The sequence below is a fragment of the Hyaena hyaena genome, unplaced genomic scaffold (genome assembly GCF_003009895.1).
Source record: "Hyaena hyaena isolate Hyena2069 unplaced genomic scaffold, ASM300989v1 scaffold_62, whole genome shotgun sequence".
NCBI classification, from domain to species: Eukaryota; Metazoa; Chordata; class Mammalia; order Carnivora; family Hyaenidae; genus Hyaena; species Hyaena hyaena.
Window position 1 is genome coordinate 2996374 of NW_024080694.1, and position 14508 is coordinate 3010881.

The 14508-nt window shown below is 41.4% G+C and overlaps 2 protein-coding genes across 3 annotated transcripts in view; one reads left to right on the top strand and one right to left on the bottom strand.

Moving 5' to 3' along the window:
• Positions 1–14508, bottom strand: part of FAM91A1 (family with sequence similarity 91 member A1) — an 85367-nt gene that overhangs the window by 67253 nt on the left and 3606 nt on the right. The gene's annotated exons all lie outside the window — the stretch shown is intronic.
• ANXA13 (annexin A13) overlaps positions 413–14508 on the top strand; it is a 57232-nt gene continuing 43136 nt past the window's right edge. Inside the window, exons 1-2 of the mRNA XM_039231976.1 lie at positions 413–491; positions 1888–2013. Of these exons, the coding sequence (XP_039087907.1) occupies positions 477–491; positions 1888–2013 (141 nt within the window). The 5' untranslated portion in view covers positions 413–476. The remainder of the gene's footprint in view (positions 492–1887; positions 2014–14508) is intronic.

Consider the following 14508-nt stretch of genomic DNA (forward strand, 5'->3'; position numbering starts at 1 on the left):
TAACATAACTCGACGTTGCCCTCAAAAAGATTCTGCGTAATAATAATACTGATATTAGTAAAACAGTAAGATTTTTCAGTCTTGTTTGGTTAATGCTTTTATCATAGCAAGTTATAAAATTTTAAATAAACACCCAAAATAAACAAATTATGACTCTCTCAGTAACCCAGAAGTGAGACAGGTTTAGCCCGTTAATTGAAAATCAGCTTTCTATTCAACTTAAAAGTCCTATCCTTGATGTATTAGTAAATACTTTATTTTAAAAAGATGGTCTATAAAGGCAGCTTGAGAAGCTTAAGGTCATTTGTAGCTATCACCACTCCCTACCCATCCCCAACAATGTATTCAAATTCAATGCCAAAAGTTACTTATTAAACACAAGAGCTATTACACCCTGGGAAAACTATTATAAACTTGGCTTGTAGGAGACCTGATCTTTTAATGAAATACAGAACAAATATCTTAGAAAAACGAAAATGGGCAATCGTCATGTAAGTATTTATTGCCTTTGGGAATCAAACAGTTTTCATTTTAGTTAGCATGTGGAGAAATTTAAACTATGAAATCATGATTAATACTTTTGCACTTTATGATTGTGATTACTCCTTATTGTTGGTTTTCACAACAGCATACCATGCTTCTAAAATGCATTTGGAATATATTTTTTCTCCATTAGCCAAAAATCTCTTAGGAGGGGCTAAAGAGAAGTATTTTAAAACAAGATAGTAAACAATACCCCACAGAGAGTAAGTGGTTAATATGTATTTGTGGAATGTATGATTAAAGCTGTTAGATGTAGCAAAGTTGCATAAAACTTGGTAGGCTATGCCTATAAGGGTTTTGTGGAAAGGCAGGTTCATGTTGCAAATATCTGTAACCCAAGGTAAAAGTACTCCTATGAGGGCAAGTCCATATAACTTGTTGGACTGAAAGGTGAAAATATTATTTCTAAGCAGTATTATTTCTAAGCAGCATCAAATATTCAGATATTTGCAGATACCCAAAGAATGGACTTAATATTTGGGTTTTTACACTGAAATGTCTAGGTTCATGTGAATACTGTGTCTATAAACCAGTAATGACTAAAAATTGACTAAGGTACTACCATTTGGAGCCAATGATATACAAGGCAGGTCAGAGTTAAGTTGTGATTCTTTTTTACGTTGAAAAATGTATATCTAAAACTGTTGCAATAAAAATTTTGATAAGGTCTTTCTGTACCAACTATAGGTTCCCATGGAAAGAAATGACTTACTGTATGTAAACTAGAAACAAGGAGAAAAAAGATTCAAAAATGTTCTGTAAACTATCACTTTGTTTATGAAGTTTTTTTGTTCCTTTGCCATAAACTAAATGTGTACTCAATGGTTGCAAGCCTACAAATATTTTCTTTGGGGAGGTGTTCTATTTAAAATCTTCTGTAGGTAGCATTTTTTCTGCTAGCCAAGATTTTGAGCCTTACATTCAGTCTATATTTCAGAGACACTGAAGGCTACTTTTTTTAAGTTTATTAATTTATTTTGAGAGAGACTAAGACAGCATGAGTGGGGGGGTAGGGGGTCAGAGAGAGAGGGAGACAGAGAATCCCAAGCAGCCTCTGTGCTGTCAGCAGGAGCCCAATGCGGGGCTCGAACTCACAAAACTGTGAGATCATGACCTAAGCTGAAACCGAGGGTTGAGAGTCAGATGCTTAACCAACTGAGCTACCCAGGCACCCCTGAATCCTACTTTTAAGATACTGCTGATAGAAGCAGACGGCTTCAGAAATAAGTGGTCCCTGCCATAGCAGTTCAGGAGGACATTTTCATCTTTTGAATGTCTACCTCATGGGGCGGCTGGCTTGTGTGAGTGGTCCAGCATTTTTATGTATCTCTTTTGAATCTTCAGAGCCAGTCTTACTCCCTCTCAGAAGGCAGTCAACAGTTGCCCAAAGGGGACATCCAACCCTCGGCAGCAGCTGTGCAGACTCTCAGCCACCCACCAGGGAGTGGAGAACCAGAGGCCCAACAGCCTGTAAGCACTTGATTTTCCCTCCAAATCATAGGTTTGACTGGGCTCTCTCGTGGGCCCAGCATCATTCACCAATGACTTGTCATAGTGGATCCTTCACGATCCAGCCTGAAAATGTCATCATCAGGCATGACTTCTAAGCAGAGAAATCTTCCCTCCCCACACACAAATGTCTGTTACAATGTTTGTAGCTAATGTAAAAATATAATCTAGGAGCCCAGTTTCCAATCCCAACAGTGTTCCCTTAATAGTGCCTTGCAGTGGAGAGCATGATGCCATGTATGGCCGCCAGGACATTTTAGAAAATACTGATGGAATTATTTCACTATTAGAAAATACTTGTGCAATTAACATTGCACAAGGAATGAATATGTTCTAAGCCTGTGTTTCAAAATAAGTAAATGCAAACCCTTTTTGAAGGACAGAAAACTGTCCTGGTAATGACTTGAATTACTTGCATCAGAAAGCGACTTGAACATGTGCAATCTTCAAACTATAATGCTTGTAGTTTTGAAGCAATTACGCAGCCAAAAGAAATATATAAAATTAAATACTAGTAAAATACAAGTTGCTAATGTACAAATAAATGCATGGTATTGATTTAGCATCATAGACAATGTTATTTTGCTGGGATTAAATGGCCACACTCAATGTTAAAATGGTCCTGATGGCTATCATGTGGTTTCTTTTTTGTTACGGAATGTCTAAAATGTGATGTGGTGCGTTGACTTTCTTAGTTCTACTATTATATTTCTCTATCCAAAACTGAGAAACTTTTGTTTGTAAGACTCCCTGCAAAACAATCGGGCCCTCTCTTGGCTAAAATGTGTGATTTTTGTATTAAACCCCCCTCTGTTCTCTGTTCTTTTATTGTTTGCTTGCAACAATTAAAATATAGCTATTAGGCATATACACAATCATAAATAGAAACACAAATGCAGGCGCTGAAATCGTGTGCTAGCTCTTGGTCACCTTAATGATTCAATATGCTTTCTATTTAGTTTTTAAGTTATTACCAGCAGTAAATACATATTTTAAAAGCCTACTAAGAAAGCTACAAAGTCCCAAGGATATGTCTACAGACTAGGATTCACAGGCAACTGCTTGACAAACAATACTCCAAAGCCAGTAGGATATTGGCCAGGAAATTACATTTTCCAAGGTGCTGTGATACAGAGGGCTTTCTAGCCAATTCTGAGAATTGAAAATATACTTTTTTGTTTTGTGCTTTCCCCCAATCCCTTTGCCATCATTAATGATTTCTTTCAACTGAAGATCTCATGTTTGTGACTAACCTATTGGGAGCAGTAATAACCGTGATTACTATAATTTGCTAATCACACAACATTCAAAGAGTTTGCTTAGCCTAGACGACGTGTCCTTGGCCTCAGTGAGCTTTGTGCATAGACAGAAAAATAAGACCCATGGAAAATCTGCACAGATTTAGCTAGATGAAGCTTGTCTTCTCTTGTGTGGATTGTTTTCAGGAGAATCGTTATCTGGAGGAAAATAGAGAGTTGAGTTCAATAGTGAAATCCCTTCGCCATCAGAGTGTGGCTGTGGGGTATGTGCAGAGCAATAGGGAGGGAGCCATGGACAAACTCAAGAGGACTAAGCAGACTCTAGGCTCTGAGCTAGCTGTCAGCACAAAGCCCAACACAGGGCTCAAACCCACGAACCGTGAGATCATGACCTGAGCTGAAGTCGGAAGCTTAACTGACTGAGCCACCCAGGCACCCAGGAAAATTATTTTCAAGGCACTAGGAATGACTTTCCTTGCTACTCAAAGTGTGGTCTCTGGACCACAGCAGCAACTACATGACTTGGGTGCTTGTTAGAAATGCAGAACCCCAATCCCCTGAAGACCTACCGAATCATATCTGCATTTAGCAAGATCCTCAAGTGATTCTTGGGGGCAGTACAGTCTGAGAAGCACTAGACTGGGGAACGAGTGCTAACAGTTGGCCACACATTGGAATCACCCGGGGAGTTTTAAAAACCACTGAAGCCTAAGTCCCACCCACAGAGAGTCTGAATTAATCGGTCTGGTGGTTGATCTGGGCATTGGGATTTGCAAATACTCCCCAGGTGGTTCTAAATGTGCAGCTGAGTTTGAGAAACGCCGAACTGGAGCATAACTCTATTCTTACAAGAACAGATCAGCATCCTGCCGATGAAAGCAGGTGTCATTGTCCATACGTGAAAAACAGTTTGTAAATGTTAGAACATCTGCTTAGTGATCTACCACAGTGTTTGTAAACATGCCACATTTATGGCTTGTGCCAATATTTAGCCAACATAAATATTGTCTAACATGGAAAACAGTTTGGGACTTGGAGCAGGTGAACAGACAAGCTCAGAGGCAGGTGGATTAGGAACACCCAGGAGCCACACACTAGGTGGGAATAGGTCCAGATGCCTGGAAAAAGAAGGTAGGCTCTGGAGGCAAGTAAAAATGTGACTGGGAATTTGGAATAAAGTAAGTATGGTTTTAACCGAGAGTGTGTGTTGAAGTGCGATTCCCAAACCCTAAAGAATCCAACAAAGAGACCAAGACCACATAGTCCTACCTCTCTTATTAGGAAATCATTTATCCCAGAAAATTAGTCCTGAACACCACCGTGAGTATAGAAGGAAACAAAAAGAGCATCTGATGTCAAAACAGGACATGCACTAAAGCATACCGTCTTCATTTAAAAACAAGCCTCCCACTCAAAGTTGGCTGCATTTTAGACACAATCACACAATGTTGGCTTTAGGGGGTTCCTTGTCTCTGGTAGATAGAACACAGTCATTTTAAAGTCATTTAAAGGTGGGGAACAAGGCTGCCAAGGACAAATACACCAATGGAAGGAAGAACTTGCAAACCAAAAAATTGATACAAGAACGTTAAAGCTATAGGCGCCTGATGCAGGGGAGGGAGCACTTGGTGTAGGGGATGGAATCTGGTGGATATTTGCTCTGCTATATAGCAACCAGAACCCAAATTCCCCATGATGGTGGGCATAACTGGAGACTTCAATGGGACCTTCTGGAAGGATGATGATGATACTTGGCATTTCTCAAGCGCTACCTAGACTGTGAACTGCTCTGCAGGCACAAGCTCTGTACATGAAGTTTGAACCCTTCACCCTACCAAGTCCTCCATGTACGTGTGCCCTTTGGTCCTCACAGAACTCTGTGAAGGAGACAGCATTATTATTCCCCTTTGCAACCTGGGGAAAGTGAGGCAGGGAGAGATTAGGTAATTTGACCAATGAGAGGTCAAGCATGGATTTGGATTTAGGTAGAAGTTCTTCATGTTATACCACCTAGAAGCTAACCTCCTGGGATTTCTAAATCTATTGAACTGGATCATTATCTCCTCTTTACCCCAATCCTGAGCTTCCTCCCCTTCCCCTAGATCTGATGCTCTTCTTAGTGCTCTCATGCTACTCTGCGTATAATGCCATCACTCCCTTCCCAGGATTTTAGAACTACCTGTTCACACATCTTCCCCAGACTGGACTGGTAGCTCACTGGGGGCAGGGCGGTGTCTTGTTTATCTCTGTATCCCCATTCTTGACACATAGCAAATGCTCAGTAAAAGTGTGATGAACTCATCAATTCTTTACATTTTATAGGTAAGACTTACTCTAACCAATGTTTTGCTCAGTTGGAGTCCAAATCTCTACGAGCAGTTACAACCCCTGTGTGAGTAAGGTTCCTCTGTATCTGTGTTTTTAAGAACTGCACAACTGATTCTAATATACCCAAAGTTGAGAACCATAGGTCTCATGTCACATGTACCTCTAGTGCAGGGATGTGCCCAGATGTGGCCCCCAGACCATTACTGGAATAACCTAGGGTCTTGTTAGGAATGCAAATTATCAGGCCCCACTCCAGATCTGTGGAATCAGAAATTCGGGGCGAGGGCCCAGCAACTGCAGCAGCCCTCCAGGTGATTCTGGTGTACACTCAAGTTTGGAAATTAATGTTGAGGGATGCTTGGGTGGCTCAGTCAGTTAAGCATCTGACTCTTGACTTTGGCTCAGGTCATGATCTCACGATTCATCAGATCTAGCCCCACTTTGGGTTCTGTGCTGACAGTGTGGGGCTTGCTTGGGATTCTCTCTCTCTCTTTCTCTCTCTCTCTGCTCCTCCCCACTCCTCCCTCCCTCTCAAAATAAACACATAACCTTTGAAAAGAAAAAAAGAAAAAGAAAAGAAATGTTGAAGCAAAAGCCTCTCACAGACCTAGGCTAGAGCTATGTCCCAGCTTTGACTATGAACTGTTCCTATCACTCAGCCTGGATGACGGTCTTTAAAGCCTACTTAGCCCCACACCCTCCTCCAGGGCCTTTGACACCAAATGCAGCCCAGAGAACTGTCCCATTCCACCCCTTCCACTGACCCCAGGCTGCAGTCCCTTCCACAACTCATCCTAGCACTGCAGAGAGAAAAGTAAGCTCAAGAGCCCCTCTACCAACAGAGGAAAGAAGCCACTCTTCATCCTTTCTGTCAGTTCAACATATTTTTTAAAGAAACTCCCATGAGCCAGGTGCTGTTTGAGGCTCTACTGATAAAAAAAAAAAAAAAAAAAGGAATCAAAGGGCATAGTCCATGCCCGCAGAATAGCTCACAGTCTAGCAAGGAAGGCAAACAAATAAATAATTATAATGATGTGCAATGGATGCACTAATAGGAACACATCCAAAATGTAGACAGAGGAGAGAGTGATCTGTGCAGGAGGAACGAGTGGGAGAGGCTTCCTAAGTGCAGAAGGGCATTCTTTACAGTGCCGTTGTCCATGCAGAGAGGTACAGGAAGGCCCATGCCGCCACAAGTGCAGTTCTTGGCCAGCAAAGCACTGAATCCATCGAATGTCACCTGACTGTGCACCTGCTGGCCCCTCCCCAGGCCAGGAAGCAGGGCCCATGCTGCCTCTCACTCATGGCTCCATCCCTGGGGCTTGACACATAACAGGCGTAACACACATTTTTTTGCTAGAAAGATCACTGATCAGAGAGCAGTGACACGGATGCACAGGGGTGAGACTGACAGGCCGTTGTTTGCTATGCAAAGTGTATTGGTTATGCTAGGGCTAATATGTGAAGGACCACAAACTGGGTGGCTTAAAGCGATGGAAATATATTCTCTCAAATTTCTGGCGTCTAGGGATTTAAAATCAAGGTGTTAGCAGGACCACTGTTTCCTCTGAAGACTGTAGGGAAGAATTCTTTCTTGCCTCTTTCAGCCTCTGGTGGCCCCAGGCATCGCATTCCTTGGCTCAGGGCAGGAGATCCCCAATCTCATGTTCCCATGTTCTCATGGCTGGTTCCCATGGCCTTCTCCTCGACTTCTCTTCTTCTGAGGACCCCAGTCACTGGATTTAAGACCCACTCTAAATCCAGGATGATCTCATCCATGATCCTTAACTATTACATCAGCAAAAACTCTATTTCCAAGTAAGGTCACATTCTGAGGTTCCAAGTAGACATGAATTTGGGGGGGGGGCATACTATTCAACCTACTACATCAAGGAAATTGGGTTTTATTGCTTTGGGCCAGCAGTGGTTTCTAAACTTTGTACACCAGATTCCTTTGGAAGGCTTGTTTAAACAGAGAGCTGGCCCCTATCTGCAGTGTTGTTTCAGTAGAGTGGGGCCCCAAAATTTGCATTTCTCACAAGTTACCCAGTGATGCTAATGCTGCGGGTCCAGGGACCACACTTTGAGACCTAGTATCTTAGGTAATAAAGGGGCCATAACTCATCTCAGACAAGGGAATGACAAGGTCAGAGCTGCACTTTGGATGGACTATGTTAGAAGCTGGTAGAGAAAGGCGGTGGCCCTGGAGAAAGATGATGAACCTGTGTTCCCAACTTAAACAGTGGCAGTGGGTTCAGAGAGAAGGTCAAACAGATGTAACTGGCTAAGTGGACAGGTAGGTGAGGGCCAAGGAAGACTGCAGAGTGATCCAGGTACCTGGCTTATGTACCCAGATGAATGGGGTGCATCCTTGGAATAGAACAAAGTGGAGGTTTGCTTGGTGCAAGGGTGAATTTAATTTTCGTATCTGCTGAGTTTGAGATATCTGTGGGACACCTGGGTTTAACACCTAGCAGGTATCTAGATCTGAAACTCAAGAGAGAAATCTGCACTTGAGGTAATTTGGGGAGTACAAATTCGTAGTTCTTTGTTTTCAAATCAGTATATGAGTACAAATAGTAGACTACAAAACTAAGAGTGGCTTAAGTAACCAAGATATTTACTTATTAGCCTTCACACGAAGTCTGAAAGGAGGGTATTGCCAGGTTGGTTGAGTGGTTCGGTCACATCACTAAAGACTCAGGCCATGTCTGCCTTTCTATTCTGCAACCTTTGATATGTTGGCAACAGTTCCCTTCATGGGTACAAGATAATGGTCTGTGTTTAAGTTCATGATCTCACATGATAGGATCATAAGTAAGAAGGAAGGGACAGAGAAAAAAAGTGCTTTCTTCCTACTACTCCCCTATCACTGAGAAAAATCTGTTTGGAAAGCCCCAGACAGGCATCCCATTCCATCCCATTAGTCAGAGTTGGTCAAAAGCCCATCCCTAGACCAATCACTGGCCAAGGGGAAGAGGACAGCCATGAATCATGATTCATCCCTAGGGCTGGGGATATTATCTTGTCAACTAGCATGCTCTCTCTCCATCTTTCTACATTATTCTTTCCCACTGAAAATGAACCTTTTCTTTTTTCCCCAGTGGTGTGGGAGGCAAAAGTTGTTGGTGTGAGGGAGGCATGGCCGCAGATAGTTCAGGCACCACAGAGAGGCCATACCCTCACATAGCTCCACATTAACAACATCAAGGAAAAGAGGGTTTTTTCGCTAAGATTCTATAACATGTCAGGGAAAAATTCTGATTGGCTTGGGTCGTATACCTACTCCTTGGACTGTCACTGTGGCAGCAGTCAGCTTTACTAATCCTTGGGGCTTGGGGATATTGCTTTATCATATTGCTTTCTTATAACTATGATTTTTATTAATATTATTACCACTGTTGCTGCTGCTGTATTGGATGAACTGAAATAGAAAGGGAATGATGACTCAAAGATGATATAGAAAGGCAGTCAAATATTTCACCCTTCCTGTAATGGGGGTTTGGATGGTTGTGGTGGGAATGAAAAGGAAGATTAAAATGTTTAAAAGAATTTTAAAGAAATAATTAATAGGATTAGATCCAATGCATACTTAAACCGGGAAAGAATAGCATTCATTGTTTCGATTCTGATGGAGACAGAAATGTGCTTAAAGCAAATTTAGCTATTTCACCTTGTTTCCTTTTTAGCAAATCAAAACTTGTCCAAGTACTGTTGCCTATGCCTTCTACACAGCACCATTCAATGTTGTAATGACCCAGCTCAGCCCCCAGTATTTTTTCTTTTCAATTCCGGCTACCCACTTACTATTGACTCTTGAGGACCCTTGACTACACTTGCTTTTTTTTTTTTTTTCCTGCAAGCAATGAATCCCAAGTTTATACTCTCACTGAATTGGCAGAAAAACAGCCTTTGGCAATAGAAGAAGGAAATGGATAATTCTTTTCTAATGAGAAAAGCGCTTCATTTTTCATAACTCTTGAAGGCATGGTTCCTTTCATGGTTGAGGAATGACCATCATCTCCCCACAATCACCTTATCCTCCAAGTTCACTTTCATTGATGCAATACAGCAGTAATTGGATATCTGGAGGTTTAACACTCTTCAGAGGTCTCTGACTCCCAAAACAATCTGTGGACAACCTCAAAGCAGTCACTTTCCTCAGGATACAATCTTGTTTCCAGACAGGGCATGTAATTCCACCTCCAGTAGAAACTCAGAGTTGTCCAGCCCACCACAGTACTAACGGGCCCCTAAGGATGAGTCAATTGAGGCTGCTTGTTGAGGCTCCTGCCAGCCGAGGCTGTGATGCCTACAATTGTGATGCCAACAAAGAACAGAGGATGATGACAGGCTTCTCACTTTGGACCAACTTTAACTCAGATTCTCCCTGCTAGTTATCTTGTCCCAGCACTCATCTTTCAGATTTGTCATCTGAGTTTCTTTGAAATAAAAGTAAAGAAAGAAAGACATCATGGTCCACTTCTAATCCTCCCTTTTATGTAACCACAGCAATTCGCTCTTTGTCATTGGGTACCTTGCGTTCATCCGTACCTATGTGCCATTTGCACCAGAAGCCCTGCCTTCTCAAGACCTTTTTAAACAAACGTGTTTACAGAATTGTTACAATCATTAGGCCAGGGCGGTAGACCCTCATCAGATTAGATCTTGGCACTGTTAACACTGGAACCAGGTAATTCTTTGTTGTGAGGGGATATTCGGTGCCTTATAGGATGGTTTAAAAGAATCACTGATCTCTAGGACTAGATTCCAATAGCACTCCCTTATTTATAACTACAAAAAATGTCTCTAGATATTGCCAAATGTTCCAAGAGAGACAAAATTGCTTCTGAGACATAGACCTTAGGGAAAGCAAGGCAATAGGGTGGGAGACCCCCCCATAATGTCTTTATCTGACTGAACTTCTGCCAGCAACCATATATTTCTGCCCCTCTGGCCTAGGTATTACCTCACACTGATTGCTTTTCTTATCACTGAGTAGAGCCAACCCATCTTCAAGATTGACCCTTGTCCTGATGGTGACAACAGCAGGTGAGAGGCAGCAGTTTCCCCTCATAAGGCTTTTAACCCATGAATAACTCTGATGGCCAGAGTAAGAAGGGCTTCACTACAGAAATATCCAGTACTGAGGCTTCTGAGCTGACCTGATGAGCAGTGCTAAATGGAAAGTCACTGACTGAAGCAATCATGAGTCCATTTGCTCACCGGTCCCCTGTTTGAGTGTAGCCCCTGAAAAGCTGCCCCATTTAGTCTCCCTACACCACAGCTCGGTGCATGGTGGACCAGTCACATTGTGTACTTCTGAATATATTGTCAGTACCTTCAGAAATGATGGTGCCCACCACCTTAGGGCACTAGATGTCGGAGAGTCTTAAAGTTAGATCTTTTTAAGGTCAGGTCCCAACCTTCTGCTCAGTTTTTGATAGGTAAATATCATACCAGCTCAATGTGTAACCCAGACAGCATAGCCTGAGAGTGTTTGTCTTTCTGGAAAATGACCTAAAAATACTAATCTTCATTAAAAGGTGTTCTCAAAATGCCAACATATAAATAATCCCAAATTTAGAAGAAAGGTTATTTTTCTTTAATCGGAAAAGTCACTCATTTTTCAAGAATACACAGTCAGCATACATATGTAAATCATATTAAGATCTGATTCAAGTGGATTTTTTTCTATTTTCAGCCTTATTTGCCAAATGATGCAACTACTCCTACCCATTTAGAGTGATGGCCAAACATATTTCATACATATCACTTTATTTTTTTAAATTTTTTTTAAATTTTTTTTAAAATATTTTTTATTTATTTCTAGGAGAGAGAGAGACAGCGTGAGCAGGGGAGGGTCAGAGAGAGAGGGAGTCACAGACTGAAACAGGCTCCAGGCTCTGAGCTGGCAGTCAGCACAGAGCCCGAAGCGGGGCTCGAACCCACGAACCGCAAGATCATGACCTAAGCGAAAGCCGGACGCTTAACCGACTAAGCCACCCAGGCGCCCCTATTTTTTAAAATTTTTTTAAATGTTTATTTATTTTGAGAGAGAGACAGAGAACATGAGCAAAGAAGGGACAGAAAGAGAGACACAGAATCAAAGCAGGCTCCAGGCTCTGAGCTTTCAGCACAGAGCCCGATGCGGAGCTTGAACCCACAAACTATGATATCATGACCTGAGTCAAAGTCAGATGCTTAACCGACTGAGCCACCCAGGTGCCCCTCGTATGTGTCACTTTAAAATTGCATCTCTGAGGGGTGCCTGGGTGGCTCAGTCTGTTGAACGTTCGACTTCGGTATGGGTCATGATCTCGTGGTTCGTAGGTTTGAGTCCTGCATCGGGCTCTGTGCTGACACCTTGCAGCCTGGAGCCTGCTTCGGTTCCTGTGTCTCCCTCCTCTACTTGTGCCCTATCTCTATCTCTCTCAAAAATAAACAAACATTAAAAAAATTTTAATTGCATCTCTGAAAGGAAAGATCAATAGCCAAACAGTTTTATGTGTTCTTAGCACCTTTTAAGTTCAGCTAGAACTCAGGCTTCTTATACACTGCCTAGCTATCTTGTCGACCTCCTTGATTAACAGATCTCTGAAAGGGTCCAAGCGGGAAGAAGATCTAAGAATGGAGGAACCAGCTTTGCTATTAGTGTGAGCATGGAGAACGCTAATAGAACAATGACTACATGGTGAAATAGCAAATATTCTTACAAAATCGAAACTATGTTTAAATAGACCCAACAGAGTACAATGCAATATACATATTTTTCTAATTAGTAGTCTTCCTTTTTGCTCTGACAAGCATTTAAGTAGATTTTGATTTAAAACAAAAAAGCAAGACTTTTAAAAAGGAAATCAAATGTATTGTTCCAAGGAAACCATGCCCAAGAAACAATCAACTTAATGAAACAATATGCCACTATCACCCAAGATTCATGTTTAAAGATGTGAATGGCCCCTCTGTTGTGTTTCAAATTGCCCATCAATGTCTACTAAACATGCCTGTGGAAATGTTGCCAGAGTCTTTCTGGTTCTGAATTCAGAATAACATAATACTTTGCAGTTATGCTAATTAGTTTCAAAGTACAAATGAGTAACCAGTTAGAGGTAAAAGAACATTGACCTGAGAGAAAGGGCTCCAGAATTTTCCATAAGCAAGCAAATGACCCTGGGCAGATAACTTAACAGCTAGGTCTCAGTTTATCTATAAAATGAGGGTACTGGGATACATTCAGTGTTTCCCAAACTTCAGACTCAAATATGACTCTCATGAATGTTGCCAAAGACATGTGCCACCTTTGTTACTAACAGTTCTATTAACTCTTTTCTTTAAATTCACTCATCTTTTTGACATAAGTTTCTTAAAAGAAACTTCATATTACTATCATAAATGGAAAATCAATATCAGTTGATATAAATGTGGATAACTAAATGAAAGCCAAATGACTATATTAAATTCTAACTAAATACTATTGCCAGCTGAAGGCTCAGATTCTGCCTTTTCTCTGATAAAAAGATCTATTGGCATAAAGAGAAGGGATTGGCAAAATAATTATTTCAGCCTTTGTGGGCCACACAACCTCTGTTACAACTATTCAACTCTGCCATTGAAGTGTGAAAGCAGCCGTTGACTAAATGTATATGAGTAGATTGGCTATGTTCCAATAAAACTTTATTTATAAAAACAGATGATAGTCCAGAATTTGACCATAGCCTGTAGTTTGCCAATCCCTGGGTTGAAAGGGTGTGAAAGACATACTATCACCAGGCAAAGAATGACTCAATCAGAAGAACTGAGAGAGAATTTTAAAAAGAATTCCTTTTTTAGTTGAAAGTCCAACAGGCTTTAATACATTCAGTGTTCCATGTCATCCATTTTGAAAACCCCGGGTTGAATTTCTACCCTCAGAATCTATGATAAACCTCTTCCCTTTATCTTTTTCTTCTTGAATAAAGTCTAGAATTTCTTATTTGTATAAAGTCTCAGCACATTTTTAAGTTGTCTTTGATTCATTGGGATGTCAATGGTAAAGTTTCTACTTTCTGTCAGACCAGTGGGTCTTAACCCTGGCTTCACATTGAAATTATCTGGTAGGTCTTGAAAATACTTATATCAGAGATTCTGCTTTAATAGGATCAGGTTGGGACTTAGCCATTTGTTTAAAACATCTTGGGGAGCCTGGGTGGTTCAGTCAGTTGAGTGTCTGACTCTTGATTTCAGCTCAGGTTATGATCCTAAGGCCATCTAATTGACTCCACATCAGGCTCCGTACTGAGCGTGGAGCCTGCTTAAGGGTCTCTCTCTGTCCTTGTCTCTGTCTCTCTCTCTCAAATAATTTTTAAAAACCCTATCTCAAATTATCCTGATGTGTATCCAGTGTTGAAAGCTATCCATCTGTGTTTTGTTCCTGACATCTTCCTCAGAGTCCACCATTTCCTCCATAGGTCTTAAGTCTAAGAGCACCAATCTCTATTTACCTCAAACTGTTCCAGATCTGAAAGTCTTAGGTGTCCACTTTCATTTGTGTTTCCTGTTAAGCCTCCAAGTGAGGTCCAGTTGAACTCTCCAAGTGTCCTGGTTAAGTTTACTGTTCCTTTCTTTTATCATTCTCTCTGCTTCATTACCCTAGAAGGCTTGACATCATTATCAGTTCAAGATGTCTAATTGGATAATTCCACTCTCTCCCTCCTCTGTCCCCACTATTGCCACTGACCCCAGACACTGATAAAACTAGAGTAAGACCAGGATGCCAAGGAAAAGAGATGTGGCATATTCTGTAACATACAAAACAAAGGAAGAAGACTCTTCCCCCCTCTAGAAGGGAAGATAAATGCCCCATTAGCTGTAGAGATATCAAATGAGC